Source organism: Lepidochelys kempii, chromosome 6, assembly GCF_965140285.1.
Source record: "Lepidochelys kempii isolate rLepKem1 chromosome 6, rLepKem1.hap1, whole genome shotgun sequence".
In the NCBI taxonomy this organism is placed as follows: domain Eukaryota; kingdom Metazoa; phylum Chordata; order Testudines; family Cheloniidae; genus Lepidochelys; species Lepidochelys kempii.
The window spans coordinates 31122576-31146621 of record NC_136385.1 but is presented as its reverse complement, the minus strand read 5'-3'; the positions used below and the strand labels follow the sequence as shown (position 1 = coordinate 31146621).

General features: G+C 39.9%; 1 protein-coding gene across 4 annotated transcripts in view; it reads right to left on the bottom strand.

The window, feature by feature from the left end:
• Window positions 1-24046, bottom strand: part of USH1C (USH1 protein network component harmonin) — a 100721-nt gene that overhangs the window by 5780 nt on the left and 70895 nt on the right. For 2 of the 4 annotated variants that reach the window (XM_078853178.1, XM_073347368.2), the window contains 5 exons: window positions 6285-6326; window positions 5969-6022; window positions 3685-3784; window positions 2477-2586; window positions 1710-1765 (listed from right to left, as the gene is read on the bottom strand). In XM_078853178.1, coding sequence (XP_078709304.1) covers window positions 1710-1765; window positions 2477-2586; window positions 3685-3784; window positions 5969-6022; window positions 6285-6326 — 362 coding nt within the window. Of the gene's footprint in view, window positions 1-1705; window positions 1766-2476; window positions 2587-3684; window positions 3785-5968; window positions 6023-6284; window positions 6327-23205; window positions 23326-24046 lie in introns of those variants that run through there. The other 2 variants (XM_073347367.2, XM_078853177.1) reach the window with 2 other exon arrangements.

The following is a 24046-nucleotide window of genomic DNA, read 5'->3' as shown; positions in this document are numbered from 1 at the left end:
ATAATATAAATTATAATAATAATTATTATTCAATTATGATCACTAATACAATTTATTAAAAACATAGTTTAAATTTTATCATTCTAAACTGTAAATCCTTGTGCTCTAGCAAAATCAGACAAGGCAAAAGCGCAAAGGACACACCAATACACCATGTGAGACCCAAGTAAGAAGAGAGGCTGAGGCATGCAATGCACAGGCAGGCACATGCTTTAGAAAATAATGCATCCTCACAATGAAACAGTATGTATCAACCCAGATCTGGCTATTCACCACTGCAGTGGCTACAGCTGCAGGAGATACCCTTGTCTGTACACAGTTGCACTGCCTTCAAAACCCTTTCTGTTTGTGTTGGGGCTGATTGCTGATGAGGGAACAGTAGGGCCAAATGTACAGGACATGAAAACACACAATAATGATGAAAGTTATTTCCTTGCTTGCTGGTACGTGTATAGGTATTAAACATTTTTACTACAGTTTCTGGGTCAGATCCAGAAACCAGCTGGTGTAAAGCAGTGTAGCCCCGCTTAAGTCGGGGCAGCTACTGGGATTTACACCATCTGAGGATCTGGATCCCTGTAGGCAATGGGAAATCAGGCTTAATAAGAACTATATAACTTCCCATTACCAGTGTATTTGGCATGCACCTGCAAATATGTCTCATTGGGGCAAATTAGAAAACCAGGCTCTGTTTTTGAAAATATCTGTCCGAAATAAAACAACTGGTTTCAATATAATGTGCCCATTTGGTTTTAACTCACCTGGTCCTTTGCTTAATTGAATATACTGATTAGTTTTGCATTATCTCATTGCTTTAGATATTTGTAATATTCACTAAGGTACTTGGGAGCCTAAGGATATGTCTACACTTGGAACTGTATCAAATGCTTTACTGAAGTCCAGATAGATTAGATCTCTTGTATTTCCTTTGTCTAAAAAAATCAGTTCTCTTCTCAAAGAAAGAGCTCAGGGTGATCTGGCATGATCTACCTTTTGTAAAACCATGTTGTACTTCATCCCAGTTACCATTTACCTCTACATCTTTAATTACTCTCTCTTTCAAAATTTGTTCTAAGACCTTCCATACAACGGAGGTCAAATTCCAGCTCCAGGAGAAAGACCCACGCTAACTCTGATTGAGTTAGTGTATTAAAAATAGAGCACAGCCAAAGCGGTGAGAGGGGCTAACCACCCTAAGTATGTACCCGTCCAAGGTCCTTGGCATGTATTTGGGGCAGCTAGTCCTTCCTGCCACTTATGCTGCTCTGGCTACACTCGGTTTTGAGTGCACTAGCTCAATTAGCATTATGTCTCCGCAAGGTGGAATGTATACCTTCCAGCTCAAACCGTAGAGATACCCTTCGTCCCAGTGAATGCCCCAGTTGCTTTTGAAAATGGGACTGAGGTGCCTAAGTCACTAAGGCATTTCTGAAAATTCCCCCAAGTGGCTAATTTATTTAATTAGCCAAATATAGTAGTTGCGGATTAAGAAATATAATTAAATCTTCAGGCTTGAAAAAGGAAGTTGATAGTGTATAATAACATCTATGAGGAAGGCAATTAATGACCATGCATACAGAAGGAATTAGAGTAAGAGTTAAAATAAACAAACATTCCTTAGTAACATTATCTGTATGTTAAAAGGCAAGCTAGCCAGACTGTTGTTACTAGCTGTTTAACTGCTGGGGAAACAGAATGTACACACTTACATTTCATCATCATATTCCTTTGGAGGAGACACTGCAATGACTAAGTCAATCCAATCCTGTAAAAAGAATGTATTATCGTTACAAGAGACTTAAGCAGCCAGGTAATTCTATCTCTCGTTACATGACCCTTTGAAAGTGGAACTTTGACAGAAAGCTTCAACCATATCAGGATTAAACACAAAAGGGACAAACTCTGCCCACCCTCAGACACATCCAAGTAACCTCATAGGTGGAAAGTCGATGCGACTCCACATAGCAGGAGGTGCAGAGGGAAGGCTACAGTACCAACATGGCAATATCATGGGAAGAGTCACAGAGGAATCCATTGCTAGGAGGGAAAAGGGCAACAGGAAAAAGATCTATTTGATACTGGCTGAAGTTAGTCTCAAAAGTCTAAGGAGTGTTTTAACAATAAGCTGGTTAATTCTGAGTTACATCCCAAAATGAACAAATATTTTCTCGACTGCTGTGTATCAAACCCTTACGATGATCATTTATACCCTGCACTGGGCAATTTTAACCCTTGATATCATTCTTCTTTAGAAGATTCTCACTGTAGCCAAAACAGTAGTTATTTGTGCATCCTTTGTGAAGGATTAGATAAAACTATGATGCTGTGATAAAGTCCTTGACAATTCCCAATTCATCTTCAATGTTAACATCTTGGAGAGTCTTACTATGAAATGCCCAGAGCGGAATACATTTAAACCAAACAACTCACGTGGCCGCTGTGTCCTTCTCAGGGGGAAAAACACCCATTCACTTACCCCACCCACATTCCAGGCTTTGGCTAGAGTTGTCTGGGCTTCTGTCAGTGTCACATCGACTAAAATCTTGCCATTCACAGCCATTATTTCATCCCCTTTCACGATGCCTCCTGGTGAAGCAAAGACAGGGCAAAAATACCATATCAGCAAAATCATTTCTGTCAGAGACTTCTCTCCCAGATGCCTTTTCTTCATGCACATTCAACAAACATCCTTATGTAAATTAGCTTGAAACCTTTCCTAAATGCCCAGGTGTACACTGAAGTAGTGCAGAGAAGGTGGCTTGTTGTAAATGAAAATCACTGGAAGCTGGGGCAGTGAGTATAACATTCTTCTGTTGGTTGTGGTCAATAAGGGCTAATCAGTCCCTGGCTATGAACAGACTATGGTAATATTAAGGGGGAAAGTTTCAAAGGCAGGGATGGCAGGTAGGTCCTTAACTATGGAGATGGGTTCCTAACCACCACAGTGGCTTTGAAACTTGCTGACAGTGAACTCTCTTAAACAGGGCAGTCAAAGGTATTATAGGTACTTTGCTAAATTTTGCCATCATTTACACCCAGATTCTCATGCCTGCTACTGAAGTCACTGCAGGATTGTTTTGCAGGATCAGGGCCATTCTTAGGAACTAGAGAGTGAATTACATATGGAATAGAAGACTAAGGGCTTGTCTACACTACTGCTTAAGTCGATGTAACTTACGTCGCTCAGGAGTCTGAACCCCTGACCCAAGCAACGTAAGTTACATTGACACATAGCTTCCGCCTCTCATCGAAACAATCATCTGGGGCCAGACTGTGCCACCCTTGATTTTAATGGGATGACTTACACTGCAAGGGTGACAGAACTGGGCTGATAATAATGAAGTAGCTCTCCATCTTCCTCCTCTTCCCCAATTACTGGCCTTCGGCTGCTGCTGCTAAAATGACAGCAGCTGTGGCTTTTTCTTTATACTTAGTGAGAACCTGCCAGAAAATCTGACGAGTTCCAATTATTTTTAACTATAAGCACCATTCCCCAAATGAAGGGCCTAGTTCTGAAGTGGCTTTGAACATAAAACTCTTGGGGACTTAATCTGCCTCAAGTATTTCTCTGGCGCCTATAGACATCAGCCACAGTCATGAAGAAAGCGTAAACTTGGGAGGCTAACAGATGAAGTGCTTTAGAATCAGGTTCAAAATCCCCCTGACTTTCCCCAGGTTACTCACCATGTTTGTCTGCAGCACCACCCTCATAGATAGCAGACACTACGATTTTTCCAACTGGGGAATCAATGCCTCCCTCTACTGCAAGATCTAATGGTCCTTCCTATTAAAGAAAAAGTTTTAGTTCAGAATACGCTACAGATAGACACCAAAATCAGTAGGGCCTGATCCTTCCACCCTTACAGTGAATAGGACTATACACATAATCATTGCAGGATCAGGTCCTTCGTGTATTCTGTAGTAGTACCAGTGGTCAAGGTTTTAATAAGTGCTCAGTGATTTTGAGTGCCTCATTCTTTGAGTGGACAGTTTGAGATAGGAAAGGCTGGATTTTCAGCATCTTTAGAAACTCAGGCCTCTTTAAGGTGTCTGAAGTTGGGCACTAATCCCTTTTTATAATCTTGGTCAGCATCAAACTAGTTCATAAAAGGTAATGGACATAATTCTTCCATGTTATTTCATTCAAAGAGGTCCAAGAATGACCACTGTTATGCTGAAATGGTCAAATAACGGCAACAAAACAAAACAATGTCACATTATTGAAATAAAAATGTATGATTCGTTACAATTTGAACACGCTTTTAGCAAAAGAAGAAAATCAGAAAAAAATAGTTGGTCTCTTTAGAGAGTTTGAACTGTGCATGTTACCCAGATTGACTTAAAATTTAAAGTTATGACTAAATCAACAAATTCAGATTTATTTTTGTTAGCATTAAATACTGTGGTGACTTTTTACATGAAGACCCATTTTTGAAGTGGGAAGAAGAGGTAACTGTAAGAAGGAGATTCAATCTTGCAGGGATTCATAGATTTTATAGTACGCCAATGCCACTGCTATCTAAGGGCAGGTCTACACTACAAAATTTATTCGACTTAGGTTGAGCTACATCCACGCAATAATTAAATTGGCTGTTCATGTCCATACTCTACTCCTTCTAACGGCGGTGCGCATCACCAGGAGCACGTGCACTGACTGACGTGGGGCATTGTGGGGCACTGACAGCTGGAGTCCTGTCATCAAAGGCAGCGTCGACCTAACTACATCGTCCTAAGCGCTACGCCTCTCATGAAGTTTTTAGGTTGGCGTAGCAGGTGGATTAAATCGGTGGGAGGAACATTGTAGTGCAGACATTTAAAGAGTTAGGTAAGCTTCCTTATGTCGCCCTAACTCTACTGTAGACCAGGCCTAAGATCCTATAATTACATTGTCTAGATGTTACCATTAATGTCTACTGAATAAGAGTTAAGGAAACTAATGTTTTCCCTGATTAGCAATTTGTCTGGAGTGAACCGTAAAGTGGGGCACAGGAATGGGAGTGTGGCTTGAGGAATCTGAGTTTTCAACCTCTTTATGGCCCTGATTCAGGAAGGAACGTCCTTCAGCATGTACCTAACTATAAGCACAAGAGTAGTTCCAAGTCAATGGAACTACTTGTGCTTAAAATTAGGCACATACCTAAACAACTTACCAAACTGGAGTCCATGCTTTTGGTTAGCATGGAGATAAAAGTTTCAGAAGCACCTAAGTGACTTAGAAGCCTCAGTCCCATTTTCAAAACTCACTCACTTTTGAAAATTTTCTCCCTAATGTTAGCATGAGGGAGCTGGACTCAGTACTGATTGCTCTCGAACGTGTCATTTATACACACTGTCCCATTTGTGTATCACATAACTTTGTTTTGGGCATTTTTTCATAGGTACATGTCTCTAATAGTAAGTGTCGTGCTTTGTGACCATGTTAATTTTTGCTCTTTTCACTCAAGTCCTCTCCTTTCATGATCTGCGTGCACGAAGATGGGCTAGGGAAACATATGAACTCTGCGTCTAAAATGACGCGCAGTTAGCATCTGGATTGTCACAGGGCTTGACTCTGAAAGGTGGCGAGTAGCAACTATATGTTGAGTACACTCGGAACTGGGCAGAATTGGGCCCTCAATAACGACTGAGGAGTTAGGCTTGTAGGGGTCCCGCGACCTGTGCATGGACTTTGTTCTGTGTACCCCCATGAGTCCTAGGGGTTTGGGAGAAACATAAGAACATAATGCTATTGAGGGGAGTGCTAGCAGGGAGCTGGTGCAGGAGAAGGTTGCAGTGGGGAAGCACCAGTGTTTCCCTCCCTTCACCACCCAAATCTCCTGTCTTTTGTCAGAGAGGAGACCCAATACTGTTATGTACAAGAGATTCATCAAGGGTAGACCATGACGATGTAATCATGTGCCCCATATACTCTGAAAAATCAAGAGCCCACCAGACCCACAAAATGTCTCAACCCAATTACAGGGGTTACCTTTTTAATACGTAACAGCCGCACATCTTTTCCCATGATCTGATCTGCTGAAAACTATCAAAAGACACATCAGTTACTCATTTCCACCGTTACAAAGCAGCTGCATGAAGTCATTCAGACGATGCACCTCTTCTAAATCACAGCTATGGGAAGAATAGAACACTAGTCCATTAAGGACCATCTGCTTCCTTAGCAGAACTACCTCCGGTCTCAAAGGGAGCTCTACAGGCACATCACAAATCAAAGATAGTATGTAACCCTGTCTTTCCCCACATCATTTAATCTTAACCTCTGTGCCATAATTAAATCTTCTTACCATTGTGTAGGGGTCAAAATCTTCCACGTACTTCTGGAAGCCCTGAAAATAAATAAAAGTTTAATTATATGCAGATCACACACACAACATCCCACCAAACTCACTAGTGAAAAAACTACTCTAAACTACAAAAGACGGTTAGAACGTAACATGGAGAAAGACATACAGGTAGCTGATATGCCTCCTGACAAAGATATTTAAAAGCCTTATTTTAAGACGTTAGAGAGACCAGGTAGGTGAGTTACTATCTTTTATTGGACCAATTTCTGTTGGTGAGAGAAACAAGCTTTTGAGTTACAAAGAGCTCTTCTTCAGCTCTGGGAAAGGTACTGAGAGGGTCACAGCTACATACCAGATCGAACAGATAGTTTAGCATAAGCAGTTAGCATATATTTTAAGGGACAATTTAAGGTGAAGTGGCCCATTAACACCCCTGTAGTACAGGACAATAATGGGGATTAGTGGGTAACAGATTGTTGTAATAAGTCATAAATCCAGTGTCTTGATTACGACCATGATTTTTCTTGTCTAACAAAGTTATGAATTTAAGCTTCCAAGCTCATCTTTTGAAAGTGTTGTACAGATTTGTTTTGAGGATAAGGACTGACAGGTGAGATACAGAGTGATCGCTTTGCAAGAAGAGTTCACCCACAGGTGATAGGGTGTTTTTGTCTTTTATCATTTTCCTGTGAGAGTTCATTCAAGAGCATAGTGATTGCCTGGTTTCGCACGCACAATAGTTATTGGGGAATTTCATGGACTGGATGAGGTACACTACATGTTGTGATAAGCATGTGTAGGACCACGGATCTTGAAAGGTGTGTTGTGGCGGGCGTTGATCATTGTAGCAGTGGAGATTTGTCTGTAGGTTTCGCATCTGTTGTTCTTGTAGGTCTTGTGCTGCTCTGAGTTGGTGTGTCCTGGTCTGAGGGGAGCTTGCTTCTGATGATGGCCTCAGAGAAGTTAGGGGCTTGTTTGAAGGCCAGAAGAGGGGGTTCAGGATGGCAATTTGAGTTGGTAAGATTATAGACCACATTTGGAGAGGTAAGGAAGATCATAGGAATGCGGGGGAGGGAGGTAGACTCACCAACCCTTCCGCACCTCTCAGGATTTGGCCCTATATGGTCAGCATTTTCTGCCTCCCTCGCTCTCACAGAGAAAGGCACTGCTTGGCATGACTCAGGGTGGCAGAATCTGGTGCTCTATAATCAGTCACAGTGGCTCAGTGTGCACAGGACTGAGTCCTTTACAAAGCTGCTCCATTCTCCCCTACCATCACTGAAGTCTCTGGGATGATTAATGGAAATAGATGTTTGATAATTTTTGGTTTTACTTTCATGGTACATTGGTGGGGATGGTGTTAAAATAAAGAGGAAGATGCTGTGGGACTGGAGATGGGTCTGGTTCTGTTTTTGTTGGATGTGGTGGTGGAGTGAGAGTTATGTTGAGATGGGTTTGTTTTAAAATTTTTAGGGGATTCTCTGCCTTTTTAGCTTTCAGGCCCAAGCCCATTACCTTAAGCAGAGCATCTGGGGTAGGAAACACGATCAACTATCATTACTGCACAGGTGGCTCCTGGATAGGCAGGTGGTTGTTTGTGATGATCTCATTTCAAGAAGGTGAGACATCCCTTGTGATATCCCGGGAGCTGCTGGGTGAGCAGCGTGGGTAGGGGTTTGAGGTGTATGGAAGTTCGGCATTAATTCTGTTTGAAAGGGGGGGGTGTCGTATTGATAAATTTTGCAGCTTGGAGAGCCTTGCTTGTGTACCCAGCTCTGGCAGCGGCAACACTTCCGTGACCACTTTAAGCTGCCATCATTTGGGGCTATAGAGACTTGGAGACAGGAAGATCGATTGTGGGAGTCCGGGTCCTTCAATCATTGACACGGTAGGTGAAGGGATACTAGGTATATGCCAGGGGTGCCGTGCTTAACATCAGTCTCACCGGTCTAATTTGGCCTCTCCATCTACCCTCAGACTCAGTCTCTATTTCACTGAATACAGGTGACAGAGTCTCTTGGCTACCCCAATGTCTAGCTGAAACAGAGGTTTCTCCACCTTTTGTTAAAAAGAGGAGCGCTATGTTGTGCCCATTGTCTTCTTGGCTGCTCTTAAAAGCCCAAGTTGCAGCAGTAACCAAAAGTGCTTTTGTCCATCTGAATCTGTCTAAGCACTTGTGATCTTTCCTCTGGGGCATGGACCGTATCAGAGTCATACAGGCCTTGTTCACCCCCAGCGTGAATTATTCCAGTGCACTATGCTCAGGGCTGCATCTGAAGAATATTCCAGACTCAGCTAGTGCGACTGCCCTCTTGTGTAGCAGTGTTTCTCACACAGAGCCCATGGCACCAGTGCTTCTCACTCTGCAGTTCCAGCACTTGACTCTGCTCCCACTGCTCTAACAGAGTTAACCCTTCAGCACACATAGCCAGACCCTGTCCATTATTAGAGGCTTTTCCCTGACAGGATGATGCGTAGGGGTTCAAGACCTCTTTTGGTGAAAGGGCTATGGGGAGGTCTTGCTAAATCTTTTAGTTAACAGTTAGCCAGCTCACCCAGTACTTAGCATGTTCAATTAAAATCTTAGGAGATAAAATCTTGACCTCACTGAAGTCAATGGGAGATTTGCCATAGATTTCAATGCAGCTAGAATTTCACCCTTAAAATTGTATTCATGCACCTAGACAGCATGTTAGATACTAGATAAATTAATATTATGATTATATTTTAATTATTATTGTAAATTTTACAATGAAAATGGAAACCAAACTGATCCAGGTGAACCACTGATTTTAAATAATTGATTTATGTATCTGATCTGAGGAGGAAAGGTTGGTCTAGACAACCATAATGTTGGAGCAAACAACCTTGAGCAAAAAACCTGAGGAGTCCTTGTGGCACCTCAGAGACTAACAAATTTATTTGGGCATAAGCTTTCGTGGGCTAAAACCCATGTCATCGGATGCATGCAGTGGAAAATACAGTAGGAAGATATTTATACACAGAGAACATGAAAAAATGGGTGTTGCCATACCAACTGTAATGAGACCAATAATAGCCCACCTTAATTGATTAGTCTTGTTACAGTTTGTACGGCAATACCCATTTTTTCATGTTCTCTGTGTATATATATATATATATATATATATATATATATATATCTTCCTACTGTATTTTCCACTGCATGCATCCGATGACATGGGTTTTAGCCCATGAAAGCTTATGCCCAAATAAATTTGTTAGTCTCTAAGGTGCCACAAGTACTCCTCGGGTTTTTTGCTGATACAGACTAACATAGCTTCCACTCTGAAACCTGTCACCCTTGAGCAAGGAGTTCTAATTTGGTCAGAACCACTGCTTCATTATGTAACCGAGGTCAAGTCACTTGACCTTCCAAAACAGATGTTGCTCCTGAAGAAAATTTTCTTGGGAAAATATATTTTAAACAACAACATAAATAAATAGGTAGACAGATACTTTTGAACAAAAAGAGAACACAATCGGGATCCAATAAGCACACAAATGCCACACATTCTTTGAAATATATTAAACTTTCCAGGAAAAATGGCACCACAGTCATTCGCAGTGTATTCAGTGCTCTGAACATTGCACATTCAGGAGAGGGCTAATATTTCAGTCAAGTGGCAAAACCAGATGAAAAAAACCCTCAATGGCCCAATCTTGCCCTCAGGTTACAGAAGTGCCTCTTTGGGGAAGAGACTTGCCACCTCTTATGGGACTAGAAGGTAGAGTGAATAAAGCATGGATTTTTTTGGTTCATGAGAAATTCCAAAAAATATTTAAAAAGTTTTGTTTTCGGTCAACTGAAATGGGCATTTTTCAAAAATTCTAGGTCAGCTGAAAAGTCAAAAATGCCTCAAGTCAAAACAAAATGTTTCATTGAAAACCAATTGTTTAAATTTCAGGCATTTTGACCAAAACGAGAGAGAAAAGGAGGAGTAGATTCACAAGGTTGCTGGATGAGGAGAAGGAGGTAGTGGTGCCTTCCTTATAAGCCCGGCGATTAGGGCACTCAACTGGGATGTGGGACACCTGGGTTCAATTTCCCCCCTCCCCCTACAGCTGATGTGTAGAATGGATTTCAGCATGGGTCTTCCACACCACAGGAGCGTGCCCTGACCACTGGGCGATGGGATATTCTGGGATGGCCTTTCTCAATCTCTCCTCTTGCAACTGTTCCACTTTTCAGAAAGAATTAAAGAGTCATTGCAGTATGGAATTGAACCTGTACCACCCACATCCTAGGTGAATCCCCTAACTACCAGCCTGTAGAATTAGTCTCACTCTCTTTGCCTGGCCCATTTGACTATCCACTGCTATTCACAGTGGCAATTTATAATCATTCATTCCCACTTGCTGAATCTAATCCTCCTTTCCTTTCATCAAAATGCCTGAAAATCAAAATGAAAAGTGTCACTTCAACATTACTAAAACTTTTAGACGTTTTTTGGTTTGCTCAAAACTATTCTGCAAACTTGACACAAATTTGCAAATAGTTGTGATAGACTCAAAACTGTGTTTTCCAGTGAATGAACTATTAGTCCGAAAAATGTTGCCCAGCTCTACTGGAGGGTAGGTAGTCAAAGTCTGTTCATTTACTAAACATGCAGCTCCCTTTGCGTTCATGGGATTGAATGCATGTAACTATGAACAGAATGACTCTAGAAATGCTGTATATTTGGTAGCCCAAGCAGCCATTTGCATAAACATATAGATGAAGCATAATGTTGAAAGTTGCAAAGGGCCTAAGCCAATGGGAGTTGGCCACTGAAATCCCATCCTACATATTTAGCAGCAACCAAGCAATTTTAAAAAACAACAAGTAAATAAAAATCTCAAAACAACCAGGGAGAACTAAAATTAAGTAAAAATAAATGAATAGGTTTTCTGAATATGCTAATGTTATACAAGCAGATTATAATATCATTCAGTAGCAATCAGCCCCAGAATCCGACTTCTTGTTGTCTAAAACCAATCCAGTACTCCTTGCTCATCCAAAACTAGATTTTTACAAGTAGATCTTTGCAACCTTGTGGAGCCACACTGAAGGCAATGGTGCTCTGCATGGCTGCAGAGGTCCTTCCATGTGGATCCAATTGCAGGATCTGGGCCAATGTTTCACATGTTACTAATCTGATGATCTGAGAATTTTAAAAACCACAAGGGAAAATATTAATGATTAAAATATGTTCACTCGCAAAGAATATGCTGTTTAATTCTAATTCATTCTCCATTTTTCTAGTCAATATCATATCTGGAGAAGAGTAATAAAACAGAAAAGTGCATGCTAAAATCATGGAAAACAATAGCCAATAGAACATTTTAACCAGAGATTTAATCTTTTTTGTCAGTGCATGATTGTCCTGCTTGCTGTGGATTGAAGGGATTTGTCACATTTCACAGTTATTCAAATGGTTTATTAATTTGACAGCACTTACAAAAACACAACAGCTCTGAATCAAATGCATACAACCCTACGTCTCCATTTTCCTGAGAATGTATTATATATAGTGTAAACTTTTCCAACACCGAGAATTTTTAGTTTCCTGATATCTAGTATATTGCATTGAAACTGGGTTGTTCTCCAAGAAAAACGATCCATAAAACCCTTTCACTTTTTAAAAAAGCCCATGTAAAAATAAACGTCATGAAAGGCACACAACTACTAAAATCAAAGAAAACAGTTATTATTTGTTCTTCACTGCTGGTTCTGAATTCAAGCAATTCATGTTCTACTGATGTTCCATAGAACATTGTAACAAATCCAACATAACTGGCAATAGTAAAGATGCTTTGTACATGACCTGGTACATTTAACAGCAAAGAAAAAAAGCAAATTTCCCTCATGTTAAGCAATGACCAGGGATTATTTCATCATGGTGAAATGTGACCAAACTGTAGTACACCATGCAATAGCTTTCCAAGGGAACCTCATCACTTGGTTTATTTGAAACTGGACAGAAGCACTAGGAGTAGTATCATGGGGACCAATCCTGTATTGGAAAAGGGTTGGACTAGATGATTTAATAGATCTTTTCCATCTCCATTTCCTATGATTTCATTTAAAAATCTAGTCAATCAATAATAATTCTATACCAGTTAGCTATTTGCTCTGGAAAACAATACACCTATTACAACAGATGGCACAAGCAGCAGAGTATGTAACAAAGAGAAACAACCAGCACTGGAATGTCAGACAATTGATTATTTTTTTATATTTCGACCTTGGTTATAGATGCCCAACTATCCTAAAACTATCAGCGAGCACATGAGTAGCTGAAGAGAGAATTTGTCCTATGGTATCTACTCTCTTCTCATTCTCTATATTTAGCGTCTGTTTAGGAGAACACATGCACGCATTGAAAGATTATAAAGAGTAATAGTTTCCATGCATTAGGGCAATAGTGCATCTTTGGTCTGAAAAGTTTGTCAACAAAAAAGGAAAGAGAAAAAGAAAGGGTTATCATCTATGAACAGTCAAAACAAAAAAGTACCACACAAACAAAGAGGGAAAGTGTTATTTTACTTGTTTTTTGTTAGATCTAAATGATGAATTGTAAACCACCATCCTTTTAAACATCTCTTGTGGCTGCAAAAGAAAGAAAATTGCCAAAGCAGACATTAATTTTTTTCCTGTAAATAAAAATCAACCAACCTATCTAATTTCTCTTCATCCTTCTTCCTTATAAAGGGCATGGTTCACTCTGACATTTAGTAGTACTAATTCCATTGAGTACTTTCAATGGAGAGTACTCATGGAGTCAAGTATTACTGAATGGGGGGCTGGAGGGAAGAATCAGGCCCTAAATAATTAATGCACATTTCCATTTCAAGAGATTTCTTAAAATCATTTTGTTTATCAGGCTTCATTTCACCCCTAAATTTTCAGAGAGAGATCTGCTCAATCTATGTTATGCAATTTCCACTCAAATCTATGGAAACTTTAATGCAAAAAACTTGGCCAATGTTTTGAAAATGTATGGATGAATGACAACAGAGTTATTTTAAGATTTCTCTTTCCCATCAGGCTACTCCCCATCTTGCAGGGTTAATTCCACGGAATAACACACAATTCTTCTAAGGAATGGGTAAGCTGTAGGGACATCAGGATTTGGTCCTGGATGGGGGCATTCTTCAAATGTCTCTGCTTGATAAATTAGTTCAATTTGATTGTGGAATTCTGAGGTCTATTTCGGAGGAATAGTTCTATTGTCTAAGGATCAAATGCTACTCATTTTACTTAAATGAAGAGTCCCATTGACTTGCTTGGAATTATTCACAGGAGCAAGTCAAGCAGATGCTGTTTTTACTCTATTTTGCCTCCATTTGATTGCCTAGCAGCACTTTCAAAGTATTGGTTAGTAACACTTAAATGAGATTTAACCTCCTAATGTTTTAGGGGCTATCTTACTCCAATGTGCACAAAAATGTAAACACAATTTTTTGTGCCAAATCTGTGTCTCTTCGTACATTAAGTATTCTCAGACTAGGATGAGGTCCATCTTTCCACATTGGTTTTATCATCATGCCTGTTGTGGTTTTTCAGAGAATCATAGAAATGTAGGGCTGGAAGGGACCTCGAGAAGTTATTAAGTTCAGCCCCTTGGATGGTGCCAGGACCAAGTAAACCTAGACCATCCCTGACAGGTGTTTGTCCAACTTTTTATTAAAAGCTTCCAATGATGGGGATTCCATGACCTCGCTTGGAAGCCAATTCCAGAGCTTACCTACTTTATAACATTTTTCCTAACATCGAATCTAAATCTCCTTGCTGCAGATTAATCCCATTACTTTTTTATCTTACCTTCAGTGGCCATGGAGAACAATTGATCACTGTCTTCTTTATAATAGGCCTTAACATTTTGGAAGACTCTTATCAGGTACCCCCCCCCACCCAGTCTTCTTTTTTCAAGACTAAACATGCCCAGTTTTTTAACATTTCCTCATAGGTCAGGTTTTCTAAACCTTTTATTATTTTTGTCACTCTCCTCTGGACTCCTTCCAATTTGTCCACATCTTCCCTAAATTGTGGTGCCCAGACTTGGACACAGTACTCCAGCTGGGGCTTCACCTGCATCGAGTAGAGTGGGACAATTACCTCAGGTGTCTTATACACAACACTCCTTTTAATACACCCCAGAATCACATTAGCCTTTTTTGCAGCTGCTGCACATTGATGACTCATATTCAGTTTGTGAGCCACTGTAACCCCCAGATCCTTTTCAGCAGTACTACCACCTAGACAGTTATTCCCCGTTTTGTAGCTGTACATTCGAGTTTTCCTTCCTAAGTGAAGTACTGTACTTTTCACTTGTCTTTACTGAAATTCATCTTGTTGAATTCAAACCAATTCTCCAATTTGTCAATGTCATTTTGAATTTTAAACCTGCTCACCAAAGTGCTTGCAACCCCACCAAGCTTGGTGTCATCTGCACATTTTATAAGCGTACTCTCTCCTCCACTATCCAAGTCAATAATGAAAATAGTGAATAGTACCAGATCCAGGACTGACACCTGCGAGACCCCATTAGATACACTCTCCCAGCTTGACATCAAGCAATTGCAACTACTCTTGGAGTGCGGTCTTCCAACCAGTGCTGCACTCACTTTATAGTAATTTCATCTAGACCACACTTCCTTAGTTTGCTTATGAGAATGTCATACAGAACTCTGTCAACAGCCTTATTAAAATCAAGGTATATCACGTCTACTGCTTCCCCCGATTCACTAGGTCAGTAAGCCTATCAATGAAGGAAATTAAATTGGTTCAGCATGATTTATTCTTGACAAATCCATGCTGACTATTCCTTATAACCCTATTATCCTCCAAGTGCTTACAAATTGATGGTTTAATAATTTGCTCCAGTATCTTTCCAGGTATTGAGGTTAGGCTGACTGGTCTATAATTCCCTGGGTCCTCCTCCTTCCCCTTTTTGAAGACAGGTACTATGTTTTCCCTTCTCCAGTCTTCTGGGACTTCTTCCATCCTCCAGGAGTCCTATAACAGGGTTCAAAAAAGAACTAGATAAATTAATGGAGGATAGGTCCATCAACGGCTATTAGCCAGGATGGGCAGGGATGGTGTCCCTAGCCTCTGTTTGCCAGAAGCTGGGAATAAATGACAGGGAATGGATCACGTGATGATTACCTGTTCATTCCCTCTGGGACACCTGGCATTGGTCACTGTCAGAAGGTAAAAAGAAAAGGAGTACTTGTGGCACCTTAGAGACTAACCAATTTATTTGAGCATAAGCTTTCGTGAGCTACAGCTCACTTCATCGGATGCATACTGTGGAAACTGCAGAAGACATTATATACACAGAGACCATGAAACAATACCTCCTCCCACCCCACTCTCCTGCTGGTAATAGCTTATCTAAAGTGATCACTCTCCTTACAATGTGTATGATAGTTGGGCCATTTCCAGCACAAATCCAGGTTTTCTCACCCTCCGCCCGCGCCTGTCTTGGGAGACAGGCCAGTCCTTGCCTACAGACAGCCCCCCAACCTGAAGCAAATACTCACCAACAACCACATACCACACAACAGAAGCACTAACCCAGGAACCTATCCTTGCAACAAAGCCTGTTGGCAACTGTGCCCACATATCTATTCAGGGGACACCATCACAGGGCCTAATAACATCAGCCACACTATCAGAGGCTCGTTCACCTGCACATCCACCAATGTGATATATGCCATCATGTGCCAGCAATGCCCCTCTGCCATGTACATTGGTCAAACTGGACAGTCTCTACGCAAAAGAATAAATGGACACAAATCAGATGTCAAGAATTATAACATTCATAAACCAGTCGGAGAACACTTCAATCTCTCTGGTCATGCAATTACAGACATGAAGGTCGCTACCTTATAACAAAAAAACTTCAAATCCAGACTCCAGCGAGAAACTGCTGAATTGGAATTCATTTGCAAATTGGATACTATTAATTTAGGCTTAAATAGAGACTGGGAGTGGCTAAGTCATTATGCAAGGTAGCCTATTTCCCCTTGTTTTTCCCTAACTTCCCCCCCCTCAGAGGTTCTGGTTAAACTTGGATTTATGCTGGAAATGGCCCACCTTGATTTTCATACACATTGTAAGGAGAGTGGTCACTTTGGATAAGCTATTACCAGCAGGAGAGTGAGTTTGTGTGTGTGGTTTTTGGAAAGGGGGGGAGAAAACCTGGATTTGTGCTGGAAATGGTCCACCTTGATTATCATACACATTGTAAAGAGAGAGGTCACTTTGGATGGGCTATTACCAGCAGGAGAGTGAGTTTGTGTGTGGGGGAGGCGGAGGGTGAGAAAACCTGGATTTGTGCTGGAAATGGCCCAACTTGATTATCATACACATTGTAAGGAGAGTGATCACTTTCGATAAGCTATTACCAGCAAGAGAGTGGGGTGGGAGGAGGTATTTTTTCATGGTCTCTGTGTATATAATGTCTTCTGCAGTTTCCACAGTATGCATCCGATGAAGTGAGCTGTAGCTCACGAAAGCTTATGCTCAAATAAATTGGTTAGTCTCTAAGGTGCCACAAGTACTCCTTTTCTTTTTGTGAATACAGACTAACACGGCTGTTACTCTGAAACCTGTCAGAAGGTAGGCTACTGGGCTAGATGGACCTTTGGTCTGATCCAGTATGGGTGTTCTTATGTTCTCAAAGATAATTGCTAATGGTGCCGAGATTGCTTTATCTATTTCCTTAAATATTCTGGGATGAATTTCATCAGGCCCTCATGACTTGCATATATCTAACTTATTTAAATATTCTTTAACTTTCCCTATTTTGGCTTGCATTGCTTCCCCCTGGTTGTCTAAATTAATTGTGTTGAGTATCTGGTCGTCATTAATCTTTTTAGTGAAGACTGAGGCAAACTACGCATTAAGCATGTCAGCTTTTTTGATGTCATGCGTTATTAGCGCTCCTTCCCCCACTGAACAGAAGACCTACACTTTCCTTCATCTTTCTCTTGGTATTTAAAGAACATCTTCTTATTACCTTTTATGTTCCTTGCCAGGTGTAACTAATTTGGTGTCTTAGCCTTTCTGATTTTGTCCCTACATACTTGTGCTGTTCTTTTGTACTCATCAATTTGACCATGTTTCCACTTTTTGTAGGATTTTGTGTAGCAAAAAAGTCACTTAAAAGGTAATGAGATCAGTTGGACCCCTCAATGGTAGTCAATGGGGAAAATAAAAGTACTACACTTCCAAAGTCTTTGGGGGTCTTTTGAACTCCAAGCACATACAAAAATTTAAATAAAACATTGCCTCTTCTTTAAGTATTCTCAAACTATGATGCGGACAACCAATTAGCATTGGTTTTATCTGCATACTTGTTGTGATTTTTGTGTAGTGAAAAAATGACTCAAAAGGTATTGGGGTCTGTTAGATCCCAATTTAATTATGCATTCCAACATAAGATTGCTTTTATGTTGAGGCAGCAGTAATGATATGATATATGAACCTTTCATCATTGTTTTAATCAACAGTTTCAGTGGTTTTTATTTAAAAAAAAATGCACCAAAAGCATCCTGGGGGTCTGTGAGATCCCAGTTAATGTTCCCCACAGGTATCATCACAATTGTACAGCAAATTGAGTTTCTTTCAAGATAATCCCATCGCACTGATCTTCTGGGAAGCCTACACTTGCTAGAAAGTTTCTGAGGAAGCCACAATTGTGAGATACTAGTTTCTGGCAAGCTCACACTTGACAGATGCTGTTGCTGTGGCAAAGACTTACTGTTGCATTGCAAATGCACATTGCATGTCTGAATGCATATATTGTTTGGATTTTGTTGAATCACACCTGACATAAGCATTTGAGGAAGAGATGGATGTTTCACAGGGACCTGAGCACAGAAATGGTGAAGCCACTGGTGCAGGAAAGGAACATAGCAGCCTTGCTTCAGGCTTCTAGGAAAGTAGTATCTGTGTGCTGGGTACTGATCCAGAGCCTAAGAAACAGGGAAGATGCTACATTTGTTCTGGAGAACGAGGCAGGAAAACACATAACAAATGTTCAAAATGTAAAAATGTTGTATGCTCAGAATATATGTCAGCTTATTTGCTCTATTTGTTCAAAGTGGTAAGCCATTTACTACCACTTTGCTGCGTTTGTGCCTTTTATAATGCTGCTGTTGCTATCTGTTTTCATTGTCTAAAAACGGGGTCTGTTAGACGCGACACCCGTGTACTGTGTAGCTATTTTTAAAATGTGTGTGTTACTGGGTCAGTTAGACCCCAACACAAATACTGTGTAGTGTACTTCTGAATCTAGGAATGTTTTAACTTGTTCATAGATTTACAGTTCACTGGTTACAATGAAGTCAGTTTTAAATGCATCCCATGTATTTTTCCAATTTTGACATACTAGGGGGTCTCCAAGACCCCAATATGGAAATAGTTGGGAGATTTTTGGTCCAAAGTGAGGATTAAAATGGTAGTTCCTATATTTTCCTGAACCCAATACAATGCTGAATTGATTTTGTTATCCTCAGACTACTACCTGCATGCTAATAAAATAGAAATGCTATAGTTTGGAATAATTTCATACTAAGTGTCACATGAAATTACAAAGACTTTGTGATAAAACATAATGAAAAAAGTCTACCCAATTAGGGGAAGAGATTGGGGTCTTCTTTTAAGAACTTTCCACTCACAGGGTAAGTGAGGGTATTATACATTTCTAAATTCAGAAGTTGTATATGTTTATTGCCCCTGTCTGGGCAGCTTTTCAACAAGATTGCAAATAAATGTGGCTACTTAGGAAAATGTTCATTCATTTTCAGTATTAGTGTTGTGGGTAAAACCAGGGCACCAACATCAGTGCAGCTGAGCAACTGAGGTGGTGAAAGACACCTACATGCTTTAGTGTAGGCCGGGTAAAGGCTAACAGCCAAGGATCTGCTTCACTCCCATCGACTTCAGTCGTGCAGAATCAAGCCCCAAATCCTGAAAACTGGAACAAAACTCAAGTAATAAATCTTTCCCTCAGGAAAACTGTGCTCAACCACAGGGGATTTGAAGGTAGGACTCATTAGCACAAATGCCTCAGAGCTTTCTAATAATTGCAACAGGATTGTTTAAGGTATGTGGGAGACATTGCCTGCAACTCCCTTCAAACATGAGGTTTTGCCTTTGGAAATCCCCACATCCCCAGTACTGTTTCATTGCAGCGATCCATCGAGTTCTCTGTGCCAAACTGTGTGCAGCTCCTCCATGAGTTGCTGCTGTATTCTCGATAGCACAGCACAAGCAGAGCATTCCCACTGCATTTGCCCACATATCGGCATATAGGCACACTCAGGGTTTACCTTCACATGTATTTCTCCATCCATACATTCAAATAATTTATCTGTACTTGAGTAGATGGAAGACTTGGGTTTACTGGGCTGAATCCAATTAATATGAAAGATATGGTAACGCTGCAATAAAAGACCTGCAGCACAGCTGTGGCTGGCTCGGATCAGCTGACTTCGACTCATGGGGCTCAGGCTGCAAGACGTAAAACTTGCTGTGTACATGTTAGGGCTGGAGCCCAGGCTCGGAAACCAGCCTAAGCCCAAATGTCTACAATGAGATGTTTAGCCTCGCAGCCCAAGTCCAAGTCAATTGACCTGGGTTCTGAGACGTGGTGCTGCAGGTTTGTTACAGTAATGTAGACATAGCTGTAGACTTAAATAAGACTAGATAGAGAAACCACTTCTTCTACTTTGAAGACTTCTTCCCTTGTCACCTGGAAGGCATTTTGCCCTCAGTTGGGTTTTTTATTATTATTTTCTTGCCCCCGTTGGGCTGCCTAGCTAATAGTTTGCTTGACTAAAATCCAAACCTCTTTTTGACTGTCAGAACACAATTCAACGAATTTTCCTCAAAAATCAGTCTCCAATGATTGATACACACAACTTTTTACCATATACAGAAACAAGGTGGGAGGAACTATGTAGGTTGTACTATATACAGAATCAGGATGGGAGGATCTTTATAGGTCATGTGCAAGAAAATAAGAAAAGACATTAGCAAAGGAAAACTATCTTGCCTTTGGTGATTTCACACAGTGAATTGAAGAAACCGATGAACTAGTCCTATTTCTAAACATTTACATCAATCAGAAATGATGACAAACATTATTCCCTCTATGTGAAACAAATTTATTTTTAGACTTTTCAGGAGAGATCCTGTATAAACTCTGCCTGTTAAGCACGTGGTAGCCTGCACTTTTCCTGGATAATAAAAAAAACTGTTCCATCTTTTTACATTATTTAAATATTAAACCCCAGTTTACAATGTACTGAGACCCTACCTGCGGACAGTACAAACAACCATAAAGGACTAAGTCATAGTTGGAAGTTAAAAAGTGGAATTACAAATGCAATTTACAAAGTAATTTGCTTTGAAAATCATATCAGAAGAATATTTTCTCCTCATATCCACGAATTCCCAACTAATAATATAAAGCAATTTGGGAATAAAGAAGATTGACACCTTATCATTTTGGTCTTTTCTCCTGACCAATTTCAAATTGCTTGGTAAATGATTGAATTATTAGTTATTTCACACATTCCAAACTAAAATGAAATTTCCATGTATACAATTGAATGGAATATCTATATTCACAGTCTTTTTACCCATTACAAAATCACAGTCCTGCCTCTTGATGCATGGGCAGGAATTAATATTTATCTTGTAAAAATCAGCTCTCTTATGCACATAGTGGCTTGAGAACATGTATAACATAGCAGTTCTGGGCTGAATGTGTTTTTGATAAAAAAAATGATCATTAAACAGCTACTGTATCTGTTTTCACTGTAATGTTGAAAACAGAGGAACAAGAATCACGACTTTATTAAAAAAAGAAAAGGAGTACTTGTGGCACCTTAGAGACTAACGAATTTATTTGAGCATAAGCTTTCGTGAGCTACAGCTCACTTCATCGCTCACAAAAGCTTATGCTCAAATAAATTCGTTAGTCTCTAAGGTGCCACAAGTACTCCTTTTCTTTTTGCGAATACAGACTAACACGGCTGCTACTCTGAAACCTACATTATTAAAGCAGAACATTCTGAGTATTTTAATACATGACAATTTAATATGCAAGTTAATTTTTAGAGTTTAGAATTCATAACACAACCCTGTAATTCAAGAATTTTAAGTGCCGATGGGATTTATTTTTCATCATTAAGGAGACTTTCTACTGATCTCAATGGGCATTGGATCAGGGCCTACCCTACTAGCATCACTCATGATGTAATAGGCAAAACTGCAATAAAACTATACATATAAAATGATGGCGTCTAAATTAGCTGTCACCACTCAAGAAAGAGATCTTGGAGTTACTGTGGATAGTTCTCTGAAAACATCCACTCAATGTGCAGCGGCAGTCAAAAAAGCTAACAGAATGTTAGGAATTATTAAAAAAGGGATAGATAATAAGACAGAAAATAGCATATTGCCTCTGTATAATCCATGGTATGCCCATATCTTGAATGTTATGTGCAGATGTGGTCATCCCATCTCAAAAAAAGAGATATATTGGAATTGAAAAAAGTTCAGAAAAGGGCAACACAAATGATTAGGGGTACGGAATGGCTTCCGTATGAGGAGAGATTAATAAGACTGGAACTTTTCAGTTTGGAAAAGAGACAACTAAGGGGGGATATGATAGAGGTCTACAAAATCATGACTGGCATGGAGAAAGTAAATGACGGAAGTGTTATTTACTCCTTCTCATAACACAAGAACCAAATGAAATTAATAGGCAGCAGGTTTAAAACAAACAAAAGGAAATATTTTTTCACACAATGCACAGTCAACCTGTGGAACTCCTTGCCAGAGGATGTTGTGAAGGCCAAGACCATAACAAGGTTCAAAAAAGAACTAGATAAGTTCATGGAGGATAGGTCCATCAATGGCTATTAGCCAGGATGGGCAGGGATGGTGTCCCTGGCCTTTGTTTGCCAGAAGCTGGGAATGGGCAACTGGGGATGGATCACTTGATGATTACCTGTTCTGTTCATTCCCTCTGGGGCACCTGGCGTTGGCAGCTGTCAGAAGACAGGATACTGGGCTAGATGGACCTTTGGGCTGACCCAGTATAGCTATTCTTATGTTCTTATGCATCCATTTAAGAAATTTAGTCAATTGGATTGTTCTCATGAATAATTGTCACTAATGGTCGCAGCTCTGGGACATCAATTCTTACTCAGGCGAACTTCCATTGACTTAAATGGTAGTTTTTCCAGAATAAAGACTTCAAGATTGAGTCCTTATCTTCCAAATTACTCATGATCTCTTCTGCTCTCAAAAGGCCAAACCTCGTAGTCCTTAATACAACAAAATTCAGCCCAAACATTTTTAGTCTAAGATTTTGGTCAGAGCACAATACATCTTTATATACACTGGAAACAGATGTGAAAAAAAAATCTACTTGTGTAACACTTAACAGGACAACCACAATACTAGTCTATTGTATGGTCCAATTTAATATTAACAATCTACATGTTTTCCTTGGGAAGGGAAGAATTTGAAATGTGTATAAATCATATAACTTTTGTTTCTTTTTAAAGGCAAAAATTAACATTGACAATCTTGCCACTTATGAAAAATTTGACTTTTTGAATGAATGAACACAAAAATGATCAAATCAAAACAATGTATGAAATAAAAATAAAAATATATAAAAAAAACCCTCCAAACTTCTTGCTGTGAGATAGTGTGACTCTATTCACAAAGCCACACAGAGACCTTTAACACTTACCACGTCTGATTATTCAGAACAATTCAACGTGGTTTATGGTTAGGAGAACACAAGGACAAACTTTAAAGACAATTCAACAAGAGAAATTCCTACAACTTTACCACACTCAGAAAAGAATATTAGAAAAGTCTTACCAGGGCCTCCGGTTTGATTATTGGCCTCACCATAAAGTTAGGATCAGGTTGCAGCATGACTGGCTTAGAGACTATAGGTACCACTGGCTGACGCTGGGTAGGTGGGCTTGGAGCAAATTGCTATCGGGGTTCAATTTAAGAGAATTATAGACAATGCAATTTGTGCAAACCACTCATATTGCATACATCACTTCATTGCTATGAACTTATTGCCACTAGTATAACAAAAAGCTGTCAGAAGTATTTTATTAACTGATCTATAATGATAATAAGATAAAACATAATGTAATTCCTGGTAGAGCTAAATAATGGCTTCTCTTCCTTAAACCATGACTTCAGAGGGATGATGGAAAATTTTATCCCTGCATTTGGCACTTATCCCATAGAGGCAGTGAACTGATTTAAGAGCTAAAGAAGTAATGCTAAAACGATTAATGTAATGAGACAGCGAACCTGAATTGGAATTGTGATACTGTTAAAGATATACTGCAGTCAGGTGGCTAAACTGATCTTCAAAAGTGAAATTCACCAGGCCTGTAATTTATTATTATTATTCCATTAGAAACATATTAAAAATCACTCATCTTGGGCTGAGATCAAGAGTTAGTCACAGTACTTAGTCCCTTTACTCTATGAAATACAGTGGATACTCTGAGGCATTTCAGAGTTAATCATCTGACATGTACAAATTAGGTGCCTGATCCTACACTCCTTATTCAGGCAAAACCTCCACTGACGTCAATGAGAGTTTTGTCTGAATAAAGAGTTCAGGACTGAGCCCTATGGGTTTAGGTTCTGACTCAGCTCCAGCTACTCCGGTTGACATTTCTCATAGGAAACA